The sequence below is a fragment of the Colletotrichum chrysophilum genome (assembly GCF_026319265.1).
Source record: "Colletotrichum chrysophilum strain AFK26 chromosome Unknown scaffold_22, whole genome shotgun sequence".
Classification (NCBI taxonomy): Eukaryota; Fungi; Ascomycota; class Sordariomycetes; order Glomerellales; family Glomerellaceae; genus Colletotrichum; species Colletotrichum chrysophilum.
In genome coordinates this window covers 118,325-135,797 of record NW_026517309.1, presented here as the reverse complement: position 1 = coordinate 135,797, position 17,473 = coordinate 118,325, and the positions used below count along the sequence as shown (strand labels likewise).

At 55.2% G+C, this 17,473-nt stretch overlaps 6 protein-coding genes across 6 annotated transcripts; 4 read left to right on the top strand and 2 right to left on the bottom strand.

Annotated features, from left to right (window-relative positions):
- Positions 1 to 1,372: 1,372 nt before the first annotated feature.
- COL26b_003797 (uncharacterized protein) lies at positions 1,373 to 4,851 on the top strand (the record flags this gene model as incomplete). Its single annotated transcript, XM_053176688.1, has 4 exons — positions 1,373 to 1,521; positions 1,628 to 1,740; positions 1,806 to 2,102; positions 2,168 to 4,851. 4 exons carry the CDS (start codon positions 1,373 to 1,375, stop codon positions 4,849 to 4,851), a joined length of 3,243 nt encoding a protein of 1,080 aa, XP_053039298.1.
- A 397-nt stretch (positions 4,852 to 5,248) lies between these two features.
- Positions 5,249 to 6,127, bottom strand: COL26b_003796 (uncharacterized protein; the record flags this gene model as incomplete). Its single annotated transcript, XM_053176687.1, has 1 exon — positions 5,249 to 6,127. The coding sequence occupies one exon, from the start codon at positions 6,125 to 6,127 to the stop codon at positions 5,249 to 5,251; it is 879 nt and encodes a 292-aa protein (XP_053039297.1).
- Positions 6,128 to 6,544: 417 nt separating this feature from the next.
- On the top strand, positions 6,545 to 9,032 carry NOG2 (GTPase required for pre-60S ribosomal subunit nuclear export and maturation; the record flags this gene model as incomplete). Its single annotated transcript, XM_053176686.1, has 4 exons — positions 6,545 to 6,804; positions 6,881 to 7,613; positions 7,942 to 8,218; positions 8,272 to 9,032. The coding sequence occupies 4 exons, from the start codon at positions 6,545 to 6,547 to the stop codon at positions 9,030 to 9,032; spliced, it is 2,031 nt and encodes a 676-aa protein (XP_053039296.1).
- Positions 9,033 to 10,791: 1,759 nt separating this feature from the next.
- COL26b_003794 (uncharacterized protein) lies at positions 10,792 to 12,105 on the top strand (the record flags this gene model as incomplete). The annotated part of the gene is made up of 2 exons (XM_053176685.1): positions 10,792 to 11,578; positions 11,639 to 12,105. The coding sequence occupies 2 exons, from the start codon at positions 10,792 to 10,794 to the stop codon at positions 12,103 to 12,105; spliced, it is 1,254 nt and encodes a 417-aa protein (XP_053039295.1).
- A 776-nt stretch (positions 12,106 to 12,881) lies between these two features.
- On the top strand, positions 12,882 to 14,059 carry COL26b_003793 (uncharacterized protein; the record flags this gene model as incomplete). Its single annotated transcript, XM_053176684.1, has 3 exons — positions 12,882 to 13,230; positions 13,320 to 13,368; positions 13,630 to 14,059. The coding sequence occupies 3 exons, from the start codon at positions 12,882 to 12,884 to the stop codon at positions 14,057 to 14,059; spliced, it is 828 nt and encodes a 275-aa protein (XP_053039294.1).
- Positions 14,060 to 14,600: 541 nt separating this feature from the next.
- COL26b_003792 (uncharacterized protein) lies at positions 14,601 to 15,849 on the bottom strand (the record flags this gene model as incomplete). The annotated part of the gene is made up of 3 exons (XM_053176683.1): positions 14,601 to 15,492; positions 15,544 to 15,719; positions 15,787 to 15,849. The coding sequence occupies 3 exons, from the start codon at positions 15,847 to 15,849 to the stop codon at positions 14,601 to 14,603; spliced, it is 1,131 nt and encodes a 376-aa protein (XP_053039293.1).
- Between the last annotated feature and the right edge of the window lie 1,624 nt (positions 15,850 to 17,473).

Below are 17,473 nucleotides of genomic sequence, written 5' to 3'. Positions count from 1 at the left end.
GCCTCGGCTGTGGCTTAGATGGGCTACCGCTCACGAGACCAATCCTCTGGCCGCAATGTCGTAGCTGAACCAACAACTGTTTGGTCTGGCCTGACTTTTGGCCATGCTCTTCCCTTCTTCTTGAGTTACAAACCACATTGGCGGACGGTCGGGTGGGATCTAGACATCCTTGTTACGAGGCTTCTCCACACTTCCCCAGCTCTCGAATCCGCCCAGGATCTGACGGCAGTGTCAGTCGTCGCAGAAAGCATGATTTTGAGAGGGCGGGGTCCTGTCCTGGATGCTGACTATATACTGTATTCATCCGAGAGAAGGAGTTGGCCATGTCGCAGCCAAGACACGCTGTTCTTTTGCTAGAGGTACCAGTCGTTGACATGGCGGGACAGATGTCCACCCTTGGGCATGTGTGGGCTGAAGATTAACATGTCAGATGGACTGCGTAATGTTCTGTGCTTGTCTTGTCAACATGTGGCTTACTTTGCGCTTAGGACCGGATTCGCATTGCGAGGCGTCGTTTCAATGGGCAATTCGCCGCCAGATGAGCGGGTAGATTTTAGCAACAGTGTAATGCTCATGGATCTGGCTCCTGGCGTGTTCCCTGTTGTCTGCCTCTCACAAATACAGGTACAGACAGACAGATTGTTGGGGGTTATTCTTAGCGTCAGTCTGCCCGCCGTCCCGTCCCACGCAGCTGGTTGCCTGAGCGGGCAGCGGAAAACAGCGCAACCAAGATCAGGCACCCGAACTCTGTTGCGTTGTGTTTGTACTTCCATGTGGAAGCACTTGTTGGAGTTCAGCCACCCCACGGGACGCTGGTGCGTGTTTCCGACAGGCGCAGTGGGGTAGACGTGTCCACTGTGACGCCACCGTACAGGTGTCCAGGTCGCTGTAACTGAGGTGTGCGGCGCGTTGCTGGGCGGCGGAACGTGGGACGTGGGAGCCAAGCGGGCACGCGGGTTATTATCGGCCGTGTGTACGTACTCACCTACAAACACCCACGACCTAAGACCTTCTTGGGAACCTACCCCAGCTTCCTCCTTCAGCAAGGTACCGGCTCCGTCACTCGGCCAGCTTGGACTGCGGTGCCACAAGGTCACAGGTACGTCGTCTATCTGCCCATCTACCTACCTGCCTGCCTACCTATCTTCCGCTCTCTTCTTCCTGCTACCACAGCCAACCCGAGCCAGAGCTTCTTCGCCATCCGCCGCTCTGCTGCCATTCATCCATCACTCCGTTTGCTTACCTTCATGTTTCCTTTTCTCTTCTGACATCGTCTGTTTCCTTTAGTCGCCTTCATCATCGACGATAACACCGAGCCCGCTCCTTCGTCCGCTTATCGGTGCGGCGTCGTCTCTTCATCGAAACGCCCATCATGGCTCCTCCAAGCCTGAGGAGTCTCCTCATCGGGGCCCTGGCGTGTCTTCCAACATTCGCCATGGCCCAGCGCAACTATTCCACCGCCGATATGCTGCGAGCTCAGCTGACGCTGCTTGACGATCGTCCCGACAACTGCCCTCCCTGGTGAGTTCCATCTCGCCTTTTGCGACCTCGTCGAATCCGCTACTGGCACTCCGAACCGCTGTCGGAATTGCGACCATGACCCCAAGGCTGACAACATTGCGCGCAGCTTCAACTGTCTCCTTCCCGCCCACAAGTGCACTCAGTTCGCCGGCTGCAATGACTATACAGGCAAATGCAACTGTCCCGAGGGTTTCGGCGGTGACGACTGCCTCGAACCACGTACGCCGCCCACTTTGGAACCGCTTTGTCGCACAAGCGAGGCGCATCACTGACACCCCCGATAGTTTGCGGTTCCCTCTCTCGTGGCGACAACACCGACAGGCCACGACGATCTGGCGACCTTTGCGAATGCGACGACGGCTGGACCGGCATCAACTGCAACGTCTGCACGAGCAACCAGGCGTGTAATGCTCTAATGCCCTCTCAAGAGGGTGGCGTGTGCTACCAGAATGGCGAGGTCATCAACCACAACTACCAGATCTGTGATGTCACCAACAAGAAGATTACCGACCTTCTGGGCGACAAGCGACCCCAGGTTACCTTCACTTGTAAGAAAGAGGAGGGTAACTGTGACTTCCAATGTAAGTCCGAGCCGAGTCCTTGCGCTTCAAGCTACGAGTCAATATCTGTTGCTAACCATCCTCAGTCTGGGTTGACGAGCGCGAGTCCTTCTACTGCCACTTGACCGAGTGCTCGTCCAAGGCCGATATCAATGAGAGCCAGAACAGCACCGATTACAAGTGCAACAAGATCGAGTGCAACTGCATCTCCGAGCGAATGCTTTGTGGCGAGAATGGTTCCGTCGACATCAGCGACTTCCTCGTCGAGGAGATCAAGGGCCCCGCCGAGTTTGAGTGTCTTCAAAAGAATGGAGGGATCAACAACTGCGCGTTTAAAGAGCCCGCAATGGACGATCTCATCCTTCAGCTGATCGGCGACAGCAGCATCCAGCTCACTTGCCGTTCCGGCGAGTGTTTGTACCACACCGAGGTCCCTGGCTACGAGCGCCCCGTCAAGAAGATCAACACTCCACTTATCGCCAGTATCATCGCGGCATGCTCCCTGTTTGTCGTTGCCATCATTCTTCTCACCTGGTACCTGTCTAGAAGGCAGTTTAACTATGGCGCTATCGCTTTGGATGATTCGGATGATGAGAGCTTGAAGCTTATGACCAACCACAAGCCTGCCTCTCTGTACTTCGAGAATGTTGCCTACGAGCTCAACGGCAAGAGGATCTTGAACAACATCCAAGGCATGGCCCATCCCGGAGAGGTCACCGCCATCATGGGTGCATCGGGTGCTGGAAAAACTACGTTCCTTGATATCCTGGCTCGGAAGAACAAGCGCGGTAACATTTCTGGCGACTTCTTCGTCAACGGTGAAAAGGTAAACGACACGGACTACAAGAATGTCATCGGATTCGTCGACCAGGAAGACACGATGTTGCCCACCCTCACGGTGCATGAGACTATTCTCAACAGCGCGCTTCTTCGTCTGCCTCGCAATATGGGCCGAACCGCCAAGGAACAGCGCGTCTTCGAAGTCGAGAAGCAACTCGGAATCTACCACATTCGTGATTCGCTGATTGGCTCTGAGGAAGGCAAGGGCCGAGGTATCTCTGGCGGAGAGAAACGCAGAGTTGGTATCGCCTGTGAACTTGTCACCAGCCCCTCGATTCTGTTCTTGGATGAGCCTACTAGCGGCCTCGACGCCTACAATGCCTTCAACGTCATCGAGTGCCTGGTCACCTTGGCCAAGAACTACAAGCGAACCGTTGTCTTCACGATTCACCAGCCGCGATCCAACATTGTGGCGCTGTTCGACCGACTCATCTTGCTGGCGCGCGGAGGCGCAGTCTACTCTGGCCCCTTTTCGCAATGCCAGGGCTACTTCGACCGTATTGGATACTCATGCCCCCCCGGTTTCAACATTGCAGACTACCTCGTCGACCTCACGATGCATGCCGGATCTACTACGTCAGAGGATGATGGCACCCTCAACGCGGAAGTCGCCAGCCTGGGACCCAGCAGCACTACTGCTGTTAAGTCCATTGCGAGCATCCCTGGAAGCATTGCTGAGGACAGTGGTGTCGAATCTTCCACTTCGCGCCCAAAGAACAGCCGCCGCGACTCGGTCAGGATTCGTCAGGAGCGGGAGCTCTACACGCGTCGCAAGAACACTGTCGACACTGCGGCTTCCTCCGACGCTGGCGGTGAGGATGTTGGATCTTACAAGCTACAGAACCAACCTGCTGGCTTTGTTCCCACGATCAACGTTGAGGATCCCCATGATCTTCCCCCTGCTGCCTACATCGGTACCGATCTGGACATGTTGATCAGATCCTTTGCGGAGTCGGATATCGCTGGTTCCACACACGATGAGATCCAGCAATCGATTTCGGCTGCCCGAGGCGCCAACGGCCAGAATGCGAACGGATACAACCCAGAGGGCCCCAACATCAACATCAGCGCCATCGGCAAGGGCTATGCTCGGGTCGGTCTTGGTCGCCAATTCATCATTCTCTCAAACAGAACCTGGAAGAACCTCTACAGAAACCCAATTCTGATGTTGACGCACTACGCCATCGCCATCCTTCTCGCGGTTCTGTCTGGATACCTGTTTTACGGCTTGACTGACGACATTCCCGGATTCCAAAACCGCTTGGGTCTCTTCTTCTTCCTCTTGGCTCTTTTCGGGTTCAGCACACTCACGAGCTTGAACGTCTTTGCCACCGAGAGGCTCTTGTTCGTGCGCGAGCGAGCCAACGGCTACTACCATCCCATCACATACTTTGCGGCCAAGCTTCTGTTCGACATCGTCCCATTGAGAATCATCCCTCCCCTTCTCATGGGTGCCATCATTTACCCAATGACTGGCTTGGTCCCTGAAGCCGGCCATTTCTTCAAGTTCATCCTCGTCCTGGTCCTCTTCAACCTGGCTGCTGCCGCCATCTGCTTGTTCATCGGCATCATCTGCAAGGATGGCGGAGTAGCTAACTTGATTGGCAGCTTGGTCATGCTGTTCAGCTTGCTCTTTGCGGGCCTGCTGCTCAACCACAACGCTATTCCTAAGGCCGCTATCTGGCTTCAGACTCTCTCCATTTTCCACTACGGTTTCGAGTCTCTCATAGTCAACGAAGTCCTCCAACTCACTTTGGTGGACAAGAAGTACGGACTAGACATCACTGTCCCTGGAGCAGCCATTCTCAGCTCCTTCGGATTCAACAACGATGCTCTCTGGACCGATGTTATTAGCCTCGGTGTCTTTGGAGTCGTCTTCATCATCCTTGCTTATGCTGCCATGCACATCCTTCTCGTTGAGAAGAGGTAATGAGCCATGCCTGCTGGCGGCAAAAGTACCTTTGGTATACGAGTGTACGATTATGGAGCATCAAGGCCGCCAGCATCAAGAACGTGGCGGCTCCGGTCGTTTTCATAGAGATCCCGCAGACACATAACAGTTTCTATTTCGACTGGCAAAAGCCTGTCAATGTGCATATGGGGTTCTTCGGCGTTGGAGGACATGTACGTCTTGTTAGTTTGATATCGATGGCTTTTTATAATGCTACAAAGAATCTATGGTAGTACAAGTTGAATGCACCCGAGGCGACACTGCACCCAGGCGTGACATGCGGATGCTGTCTGGTTCAAGCCACCACAACTGAAGACGTGAGATTTTACAGGGCTGAACCGCAATTTGTGTACGACCCGCCAGCTGAGCCGGCTCTTTAGTCTGAACCCTTCATCTTGCCACCGGTCAACTCCTCGGCAATTGTCTTCTGTCTGTTGACGGACCTGGTTCCTTCGGTCTGCTGCGAGTCGATGGCGTTTGTCTCTCTCTTGAACATTTCCTCCAACATGGTCTGCACCGTTGGGGGCGCTCCCCAGACGTCCCAAGCGTTCTCCTGGTCCATGACCATAGACTGGCCCTGGCGCTTCCAGAAATCCTCGGCGAACAGCCTGTCCAGCTCCTCGTTCAGTTCCTCCTCGGTGACGATGAAGTTGGAGGCGTTAATGTACAATTCCATAAGCGCATCCCGTTTCGCATCGGTCTTCTGCTGGGCGAGGGCGGCGGTCTTGGCCTTGCTCTCCGCAGCGCGCTCGTAACGGAGAGGATCAAGGTCCACAGACATTGTAGTCTTGAGAGATGACAGAACTGAGCTACGGGTGAGACGGTCGTCCTCACGCTCGGGGGCCTTGGCTGCGCGTGCGTTATCGAGTCGACGCTGCCTCGAAGTGGCTGATATGGCATTGACGGTGGTCTTCTTGCGCTGGTAGAGGCCCTTGAGGGCGGTTTTGAGGTTCTCACGACGGCTATCAGCCATGAGTCGGCGGTGCTCCCGGCGAGAGCCTGGCTCGACAGGCCTCTGGGAGGCTTCGTTCGAGGGTGTCGGGGCCGTTTGTTCGAGGTATTCGGGCTTGACCTTGCGGTCTCCTTCCTTGCGCGGGAAGGGGTCGCGGGGCACGGGGAGGGTTCCCCTAATGACCTTGAGCTTCTGCTCAGAGGACTGAGATTGAGGCGGTACCGGGACCTGGATCCATTCGGGGGATTCGGGAGGCACTTTGAGGTTCGCAGTCGTGGTCGAGAAGGGTCGTGTGAGGTTCATGCTGGATCCAGCGGCGACGGGGAGCCGTGCCAGGCGCGCGCATGCGCATCGTGATGACATTTTAGCCTAGTCGGCTTCGACCAACTTAATGGCACCGACTGTGAGGAGATTGACGGCGCTGGGAATGGAGTCGGCTCGCGGCTTGAGATGACCTTCCGTGGTGGTAGGCTCATGGACCTGAGAAATTCTCGATTGTCCAGGGTTTGATAGAAACACACCGGTGGCTTGACTGGAGGGGCAGTTGGGTGGGATTTCTGCGCTGCCAGTAGGTGAGCAGCACCAGTAAGAGACAACACCGGGGCGTGAATGTGCCATTCACAGTGGAGAGGAGTGAATCAGAGTTTTGATTGGCTGGTCGGGGGTACGGCGCGTGCTTGACCCGAAGTCTCCAAAAATTTCAGCAACTCCACTAAAAAAATGCCAGGACCCCACCAGTGCGCAGAGAACTTCTTCTTTTGCGCGAGCGCCAACCTCCCCCTCTCAAACTTCCTTTACAACTCACCGACTTCAACTCCTGCCCAGTCTTCCTCCCTCTTCTCTTTCAATTTTACGACTGGGCGAGTTCGCGGTCACAAGAAGATGGGATCCGGAAAGAAGGAGGCGAACCGAAAGGTTCGCCAGGGCAAGACCGGCGATGGCATGGGCAACGTCAAGACTAAGGGCGAAAATTTCTATCGGTAAGCCTATCCCCCTTCCTGCTTCAGGAACATGGCTTTTGGACCCATTGGACGCGTCGCTAACATATCTTTGCAGCTCTGCCAAGAGGGTGCGCCAATTGAATATCCTCAAGGATGGAAAGGCCCAGCGCAATGCCGACGGTGAGATCACCAAGGCCGCGTCGTTCCAGAGCCGCGAAGTTCCCAACGCCCGGATCGAGCCCAACCGCAAGTGGTTCAACAACACTCGCGTCATCTCCCAAGAGAGCTTGACAGCGTTTCGCAGTGCCATGGCGGAGAAGGCTGCCGACCCATACTCGGTCCTCCTGAAGAGCAACAAGCTTCCCATGTCTCTCATCAAGGAAGGCGAGACCAACGGCCTCAAGAAGCACCAGGCCAAGATGACGATTGAGACATCCTCTTTCGGCAGCACCTTCGGCCCCAAGGCGCAGAGGAAGCGTGTCAAGATCAGCTCGGGCACCATCACGGACTTGATGGACGACGCGGACAAGAGCTTGGACACGTACAACGAGCGCCTCGAGCAGGCCAAGCTGCTCAGTGGAAACTCGGGACCTTCGGCGGACGGCGAGGACGAGGGTCACGTTACCATGTCGATCGAGCCCATTTTCAACAAGGGACAGAGCAAGCGTATCTGGAACGAGTTGTACCGCGTGTTGGATTCTTCCGATGTTGTCATCCACGTCCTCGACGCTCGCGACCCTCTGGGCACGCGCTGCAAGAGTGTTGAGAAATACCTCTCAGAGGAGGCTCCTCACAAGCACCTCATCTTCGTCTTGAACAAGACCGATTTGGTGCCCACCAGCGTAGCTGTAAGTTTTTGTCTCCTTCTTTTCCTACCTTTCCTCCAGACCCCAGTCGTTTTGTCAGGAATCCTTTCGCACTCTGTTGCCCTCAATGGAAGGTTCTCCGTTACACGCTGGGAATATCAAGGGTCGTCTCGCTGTCCTGGTCCTTGGATCAGGGCTGATGGGGTCCGTTTTGGATTTCCCATCATGAGACGAAATTGCATCACTTTGAGTTGAACTCTGCTAGTGCTCTCCCGAGCCTCGATATGGCGGTTTTCTTAGTAGCGAAGCATACATATCATCACATATGACTGTGTCGTTTGTTTTCTTAAGCGGAAGCTAACAGGCACAGGCTCGTTGGGTGCGATACTTCTCCAAGGTCAGGCCAACGCTCGCCATGCACTCTAGCATTACCAACCCCTTCGGCAAGGGAAGTTTGATTGAGCTGCTCAGACAGTACGCCAAGCTCCACAGCGAGCGCAAGCAGATCTCTGTCGGACTCATCGGCTACCCCAACGTCGGCAAGAGCAGTATTGTCAACACCTTGAGGAAGAAGAAGGTCGCCAATGTTGCGCCAATTCCTGGCGAGACCAAGGTCTGGCAATACATCACTCTCACCAAGAAGATCTGTAAGTCGCGCTCACCTCTTTCGATGTCAATGTGCATGAGCTAACACGCCCAGACCTCATTGACTGCCCTGGTATCGTCCCGCCTTCTCAGACGGACACGCCTCAGGACCTGCTTCTGCGTGGTGTTGTGCGTGTCGAGAACGTCGAGCACCCTGAACAATATATCCCTGCCGTACTCGCCAAGGTGAAGCCTCACCACATGGAGAGGACTTACGAACTCAAGGGCTGGAAGAACCACACCGAGTTCCTCGAGATGATTGCCCGAAAGAGCGGTCGTCTCCTCCGCAAGGGAGAGCCTGACGTGGATGGTGTCGCCAAGATGATCCTTAACGATTTCATGCGCGGCAAGATTCCCTGGTTCACTCCTGCGCCGGTGGATGAGGATGCCGAGGCGGGTGAGGCCGTGGAGGGTCGCGGTGGTAGACTCGGAGAGATGCCCCTGAAGCGAAAGCGGGATGATGCTGAGAATGCTGAGAGCATGCCTGATACCTCAATGGGACCTTCCACAGTCGCTGGTGACAACGATGATGAGGAAGAGGAGGAGGACGATGATGAGTTTGAGGGTTTCGGATCCGAAGACGGTAAGGCCGAGGGCGACAAGTCCTTGGCCGAGGCGTCTGAAGACGCCGATGAAGCCTCGGACGATATGATCCCGCTGGACGCTGACTCTGATGACGACTCCGCAAGTGACAGTGAGGGTGGTGACGGCGCTGCCTCGGAGACGAGCTACAATACCTCGGTCCGTGCGATCTCGGATCGCGCCAGTACAAGGAGTACTAGGAGCAGCACTGCCGCCAAGAGGAGAAAGACATGAGGCTCTCTGAAAAGCTAGATGATGTTGATCCGTCGCGTCGCCGAAGTTTCGGCAACGTCGCCAGCTCGGGTAGGGAAACAGTCCAATCATCGTCGATCGGGCCGACTCAGGGACTCCAGATCCTAAAGTTCAGCGCCCGCCAGCGTGCGGTCACCGCACTGTTTGGTATGAGATCACAGGGCAACGGCAGCCGTTACAAACCTGATTGCGGCCTGAACCTGCACACCGTTTCGATGTTGGGCGACCCGAATGCGGCTCTTCCGGAGAACCGCAAAACCCCTACTTCCCTGTTCCTCCCACCAGCCTGGCACGGGCTTTCAGCCGCAAGGTGTTTGTTCCGAGGCTCCGCACGCACGCGTCTGGGGAAGAGCTGAGCTTTGAAGTGTGTTTAACCGTATGATACCCATGTCTTCGTCGCGATCGAAACGGCAAACGAGCCTTTGCCCGTGGAACAAGGCCCCATTTTGTGATTCGAGGAAACGAAACCTCGTCTGCCCCCGGATCGTCTCTAGTGGAGGACGACTCAGCGTCTCGCAAGGGAAGAAAAGAAAAAGATACCAAGAGTTAGAGAAAGATACACACACATACACAATGACTCTCGTTCATCAGTCAAGAGAATAGAAATGATTCGTTCGATGCAAACTTTGTTTCTCTCCGGTTCCCTCCCCATGTTTCTTGTTTTGACCTTGGCCGTTCGCTTCACCGCCGCATCTTGCCGCGTAGTCCCTGGAAAGATCGGGCGACGGAGAAGCGAAGATGAGGGGATGGGAAGAAGAGGGGTGATTTGAATGGCAAGGTTTTGAGTTCTTGTCAGGACTAAGCAAGAGAGTTTTTTCCTTCTTCCTTTTAATCCTCCGAGTTTTATTCCTTGGCCCAATCGAACCAAGTCGTCGGAAAAGTCACCGCCTTTGGTGGTTGTTTCTGCGTGGTTCGCCAGTTCGTGATTCTAACTTCTCGCACCCCCTTTTTCCCAGCCAAGATGTCATCTCGATCTGGCTCCATCTGAAGTTCTATAGCTTGATCTTTTATGATCTCCTTCGCTTCTGAGAGGCGGCAGAAAAAAACTGGAAGGGCAATTGCCTTTAAGTCTCCACGTGGATGCCGTATCCGATGTTTGTACGAATGCCGTGTGTGGTTCATGAGATCATGTTTACCCAGGCCTCGAGGCCTCCTCCAGGCCTCCTCCTCAGGCCTCCTCCTCAGGCCTCCTGTTGGTTGTTCCCTCTGCCCACCCACACCCATCCCACACACACCCCTCTTTGTTGAATGACTCTCTCATGATGTTGACATCGTCGTCGGACATCATCGAACCCCCGTCAACCCCTCCCCCTCATGACCCCCTCGTTCTCCTTTTCCGCTCCGGTCAGACTTTTTCTGCTCTCGCCCGGCTAGTCATTTGACGGCCGCCTCACGTTGTGATTTGTGTTCGCAGCCATGTCCCCTCTCTCCGATGTCGTTTCTCAAGCTTTCGAGGTGGTTCGAAAAGAAAAGCCTAAAAAAGATAAGAAGACTTCGTCCGTCGTCCATCGCCTCAGTACTTGCCGCCGCCCCTTTGCCCCTTTCTTCACGACAGCATTCGCTTTTTTCGTGTTGAGAAGACGAGTAAATCTTCCTTACCTTACCCATTCCGACAGTAAACTCCTTTCCCCCAAGGGCATACTCCCCTGACGGGCCGTGTGACGTTCGTTTGTCACCTGTTTTTCTAATTTGTATTATACCACACTCAAAATTTGTACATCCTTCGAGAGAGAACAGGAAGATGCGTCTGTCGGTAATCACTGTCGTTTCCCTGGCTACGAGCTCCCTTGCTCTCTCCCTCGGTAGCAGAGACGACGCAAATGCCTTGGCTGCCGAACACGGCCGCGGCCGTGGAGAAGGCTGCCGCGCTGGCGAACGTCCAGGAGGCGGCGGCGGTGGTGGGATGAAGAGGGACAATGCAGACCCTCAGATCGACAACCACTTCCCGGGAGGTGGTTTCCCGGGAGGTGGTCATGGCGGTGGTAAGGGCCCCAAGGACTGCGACAAGCCCGACAAACCGAAGCCGATGCCGCCGGGCCCGGACAAGCCTGGAGCAAGCGACGCGCCCATGCCAATGCCCATGCCCATGCCTATGCCGCCGCCGGGCGGAGGTGACAAGCCCAAGCCGATGCCTCCGGGTGGTGAAAACCCCCCGAAGACGCCGCCTGGACCTGACAAGCCCGGATCAAGCGACAAGCCTAAGCCGATGCCACCACCCGGCGAAAACCCCCCGAAGACGCCGCCTGGTCCTGACAAGCCCGGACCTGACAAACCTGGAGCTAGTGACAAGCCAAAGCCGCCCCCTGGCCCAGGAGGTGGCGGCGGCGGAGGCGGAAAGGGAGGTGACGACTGCAAGGGCGGCCGTTTGAGAGATTGCAAGTCGTTCAAGTTCATGGCGAAGGGCTCTGTTTCCGGCTCCATTGGCCAGTTGGAAAGCGGACAGCTTAGAATCGGACTTGAGCCGGCGACCATGCACATGGAAAAGGGGGAGGTCAACGATGACAAGAAGCGAGGCTGCTGGTGGACTCGTAAGTAAATCCGGGTGTCTGTGATTTTGAAGACTCTGAAAACTAACTATGACGACTTAGCTCCCACGGAGACTCTGCAGTGTGACGTTGGCCAGAAGCCCGACTCTGGGTTCTCGGTTGGCTGCGACGGGCAGATTACGTTCAAGAACCAGACCAAGTTCTTCCAGTGTGAGGCCGAGCAGCAGCAGTACAACGTCTATAAGAAGGCTGACCAGGGTGCGAACTGCGCTGAGGTCATGCTATTTGCAAGTGGCTGCCGTGAAGGAGGCGGCGGCGGCGGTGGTGGAGGAGGAGGAGAAGGAGGAGGAAAGGGCGGCGACAAGCCTGGTGAAGGCGGCGGCAAAGGCGGCGACAAGCCTGGCGAAGGCGGCGGTAAGGGCGGCGACAAGCCGGGCGGAGGGAAGGGAAATCCTTCTCCCCCGAACAACGGCACGGGCATGCCAGGCATGCCGGGCAACGGGAACCCGCCTGAGATGCCGCCTGCGAAGCCTCCCAAGTCTAGGTTTAGGTTTTTGCAGCGTCTTTGAGGGTTCGCTTGCGGACGGGATCTGTGGTGGCCCTTTTTCGGGTGTACGCAGGTTGCTTACTGTGAGGGATTCGCGATGGCTTCGGGACTGGCTGCCGAAGTCTTGGACGGGTGCTGCCTTCGGTCATGGATGCAGGATATCTACGTGTCTTGTCTGGCCTGTGCGAGGGTTCCAGGTCGAGTAATGTAAGAGATGTAAACGAAGCCTCAAGAAACGCAAGAGGCAACCACAAATTATTCAATGTATAAGATTAGACACTGCAGTCACACTTGGTTCAAATCGTTGCGTCGTGATACTTGGGCGCTTGGGGGCATTGCAGGAAGAGAGAGGTAAGGGGTAGTGTCAACAAAGACAAGGAGCTGGTCTGATTCGAGGTTGCTTGAATAGGCCGTCAACAGGCTGTGTAGAAAGAACATGTTTGTCACCAAAGGAAGCAACGACCAAGAGCACCTTCCCAAGTCTGCCTGCCTTGCAGACCCACGCGAAGGTAAACAAACGTCTTATTCACCAGGCGCTCGAGGCTAGCAACCGCATAACGTGCGACTCGACAATATCCTTTTGTGTCGAGGCAGCCTTTACTGCAGTTTCCCACCCTCGACTACCATCGTTTTTCCTCCAGAACGACACTTCGGAGTCCACATCACGGCCGACATTGGCAGTTCGCGTTCGTTTTGACCTTCATTACACCTCCTTGGTTAACCGGTTTGCGACACCCCGCCAGGCAGTCTCCGGTGAAATTCTAGTTGCCTGGAGTCCTTCTTCTACCAGCCATACCCATGACCCCGACCAAGGCAGCCGAAGAAGTAACACGGAGTCTCGTTGAACGTGTCTCATCAGGAATCTCGGCATTGCCCCGCCCTGCCGAGCCTCAGATGCAGCGCCGTGCCGACCAAGTCCGCAGCCACTTGGCGATCCCGAACTACCGCGCCGAAATCGCCATGCAACAACGCGCTTCTGATATTCGGGAAAATATGGAACTTCCCCGTCTGAAGCGTTCCTACGATCAGATGAGCCATTCGAGCCCCGAGCCCGTCTCCCCGGGTCCTGCCTTCCCGAGCGACCCTCTTGATCTGAACTTGGACGGCGCGTCTATGGCGTCCTACATGTCCCAGATGGAATACTTTCGTTAGTCTCATCTCAAATATTCGCCCAGAGATTTACTGACAATTCAAGCCAACGTGTCGCACTTCAGCCCGTCTGGTCGTCCGACGCAGAATCCGATGGTGGCCGCCCTCTCGTCCAACATGCCCCGCATGCAACTTCGTATGAACACAACCTTGTGCCCAGAGTTACCCAGATTAGCTAACCTCGTCATGTAGACACCGATAGAAACAACCGAGCCAGCCTTGTTCCATCTAGCAGTACGCCGGGATACCGTCAATCGAGTAGCACACCGTCGACACCTCGTCGCCCTTCGTCACTCCGAAAGGTCTCGTTCCCGACCTCTGATGGCACCTCGAACACTATGTCCAGCAACAGATCCAGCAACAGATCTAGCAGCACAATCACTCCATCCCCAAGCAGATACGCTCCTGGCGCTATGATGAGTAGCAGCCCGATCCGAGAGACAAAGCTGGCCGATCCCTTCAAGCCCACCAAGGAGTCCGACGCTCAACTGCAGATGATGATGTTGCACCCCCAGCCCATTAGCGAGCATCAGAGCATGGTTGGTCGCCAGGTCGAGAAAGCGCGCGAGCTCGCAAAGGACAAGCACAAGGGCCCCTTCCAGGTCGGCCGCCACTTCTGCCTGATCGATCCTTATAATGGCGAGCCCGTTCAGATTGCCGTAATGAAAGCTGACGGTATGGGCAATGTCATCTACAAGGACAAGTTCGGAAGGGACGTCTCCAAGATCTCGCCTTCAGGCATCGGAGAGCCGATGCCGGGTAAGAGAGGAGAGTTCCTTGGCTTTAAGGAAGATTTTGGAGCCTCACACCTTTTCGGCCCCGGATAGGGTACGGCCATGCCGAAGCAGGTGGAGGAAGATGTCAGCCCCTGGAGTAAAACTGGAAAAGACGCATGGATGGGAGCTAAGACGGCTGATTATGAGGACATATTTGAAGAGGAGTTGTTTCAATCCCAGCCGCCTACCACCCGGGTGGGACCGACCCCGGCTTGGCTGAGGGAAGCAAACGAGATTCTGGGCATCGAGGAGGACGATCCCTTTTCGACTCTGTACGACGAACATCTCGGCATCCAATTTTGAGGTTTTCGGCGGTTATCCACTTTCTTCGAGCGAAATTGGTTGCGCATCTGGGCAGTTGGTTGTTGGTTCGGACCTATCTAGCTTGGTAATACCCCGACGGCATTTGGGCGTCATGTTGGCTTGTACTCGCGATTTGGACTCTGGCGATTTCACATGATGCCTTGGAGTTTTGGCAGCAGATCGAATTCGGGGACGTTATCAGTCTTCAGAGTTAATCAGGGTGTGCATAAGATGTACCAAAGTGTAGAAAAGATGATGTGTTTTATTACTCTCGGTCCGTTGATCTGGCTCATCTACGGCCGGCTGTCTTTTTCAGCAACCTTTCAACGTCAGAAGTGATGTCAACCAATGGGAAACTAGTTCTGTTTCCTGCGGTTGAGCCGGAAACGGGAGGGTCTGCGAAGAACTCCTCCACCATGAAGAGGTTGTCCCCAATCTGTACCGGCGCCGTGACGATCCCGCCCTGGGCTGCTGTAGAGTTGTTGGGAACAGTGCCCAAGTGCTCAGCTGATTTCCACGACCCATCTTTGGACCGCAAGACGGTGATGCCCTTGAGGTTCTCTGCGATGAGCAGAACCTTTCCGTCATACCTCGGCGGCAGGTATATCGCATCCGTGCTGTCCAGGCTGACCTCGGGCGTTCTCGGTACCAGCTCAGGCTTTCCCTTGTCGTCCTTCATATTGAACCGGTAGATCTGGCGGTCCTCGTTGTTGTTCGCCAAGAGGATATCCCCCGTTGCCGCGAGCCCGGAAAAGCCCATCTTGGTGTGATTAATCTGCTGCGGGAGAAACCAGGGATCGACAGCGGACCCCTGGGGGTCGACTTTCATGATGGTCCCCGGGAACGAGCCGACGACGTACGTGTTCCCGCGGGGGTCGTGCTCGATGTCCTGGAAGCCGCCGTACTGGCCCTGTGTCACGGCGGTGATGTTCTTGTTCCAGAGGACCTGCTTCTTGGCGGGGTCGTACTTGATGATGAAGTTGTCGCCCGAGATGTCCTGGCCGGCGGTGTTGAAGGCGGCGGCGGCGTCGACGACCACGGAGACGAGCTTGGTGTGCTGGTCGACCTGGACGCCGCCGATGTGGAGGGTTGGGTTGTGCGTGATGCCGGCGAAGGCGAGGATGTCCACCACCGAGTCCTTGTACGGGTCGTACACGGCTACGCTGGCGTTGAACAAGGACCTGGGACCGGGTTAGTGCGTGAGTTGTGTAAGAGGGGTCGGGCTCAGTTACCCAAAGTAGACGATACAGTTGTTAACGTCCCAGTCCGCATTTTCGGGGTACAGCTGATACTGCTGGATTGTGAAGCTGCCTTTGGTGAACGGGGGGCAGGCCTTGCAAGGGTTGGGGGCTGCTTCTACAAGCACCGAGGAAATCAAGGCTAGGAGGAGGTAACCGCAAGGGTGATGCTGAATGGAAAACATCGCAACGGAACAAGTCATCAACAGATTAAAGAACGAAAAGGGCAGAACGAACTCGCTGGAGGCTCTCAACAAAGTGCTTCAGGATGGGGGTCGTTCGCCTATGTATATACCCCATTTGCAATGATGAGTTCAGCGTCTCACATTAAAGAAGGCACCAGGATTCAAGCTGACGTCCAGCCGGATGCCTGCACGACAAAAGCTGCCGTTCCTACGGTTCCCTCGGGGCCCATGTAATGTGCCTGAAAACAAAAAGCGGCAAGATCAACAATCCTCGAGGATTCCATGACCGGTAAGGTGGTGCTCGGGATGGGATTCCGAATGGACGGGGAAACCATGGCCATCGCAGGGAGATTACCTGGGCATGGTCCCCGGCCGATAGAACCGGCAGTTAAGAAAGGAGGTGTCCGGGCTCTGGAATGACAGGTTTGCGTGAGATGTTCCGTGTTCGTGGGGTATTGGATGAGAGACACGGTCGGCGCTTGGGGCAGGGGATTGCTTGTTGCGTGGATTTGGGTGGACAGACTCGTCGGCGGTGCTTTGTGGGTATTATTTATAGACGATAAGAATCATCCTTCTCTGAAAGGAGAAGACATGCCGAAAGTAGGAAGAGTTCCAGAGGAGGAAAAATTTCGATGTCATGTCAGCTTTTGTTAGTGGCTTGCCGAACCGTGTTTCTCTATTGCCAAGAGTGTAAGCATCACCGTCTTCCCCTAACCCATCAAAAAAGACTCGAGGCTGCCAAGGGGGAAGGACAGCAGCAGATTCTTCGAGGGATCTCGACAGACAGAAGAAGCCTGAAGGTTTGCCGTACGGCAGGGATTTTGTGGCGGCGAAGGTTCGACGGCAGGTTCCAAGCCAATGGCACGACTGCCGAGTCGTCGTCGCAACGTGGAAACAGGGGCACAGTGGCCCGAAAGTGCTTACTTGCGCTGGTTTTCCGCGGCTTGGAAGCAAATGACTTGCATGCCCATTGGTGTTTGACAGGGAGATGTGAAGCTGTGAATCTTTGTTTCGCGAAGATGGAGGAGATGGATGAGTAGAGGGTGAGTGGGCTGTGTGTGTTCCTCGCCGAAATGGAACGTTGAAAAGAAGGGCCCCACTTGGCGCTTCTGTTAAGCTTTTGTTCATCTTCGCTAAAGTGACCGAAAGAGGGAGGACGAGGGCGCTATCGGCGCTAAATGCCCGGGCCGCGGGGTTAATTACAGTGCTAAGTCTTCCTCCCATCCCTCAACCCAACACGATCCTTCACATCAGCCCATCTCATCCAACCTCGTCTATTTAATTCATCTATTAACCCTTCTCTCACCGGCATCGTCCTGTCTCAGCAGGAGATCGCCTTCAATCGCGAACCATCGTGATGACTCAAAACCCGGTCAGCGAGAAAAACTCTACTCGCCAACAGTTTTTCCAGTGCTACCCCAATGAGCTAGCCATCCTCCAGCATCTTTTTCTTCCGGTTGGCCATCACGCTTGGCACTTAAACTCGCTCACTCATATCTCACCAAGACATTTGGTTCAGGCCTCCGAGGCCTGGTGCTTCAGATGAGGCATACATACCTTACGAATGCGAGAGCATCGTATCGGCCCAAAAGTCCCCTGTAGCCTCTCTGATCTAAGGTAGACTCTGACTGCGGTCCACAACACCGAACGCGATGCGAATTGGCAGTGTTTCATTGCGAACCTTGGCTGCATGGCTGGTGCTCTTCCACCTCGGACTCTCGAACACCAACATAGCTCTC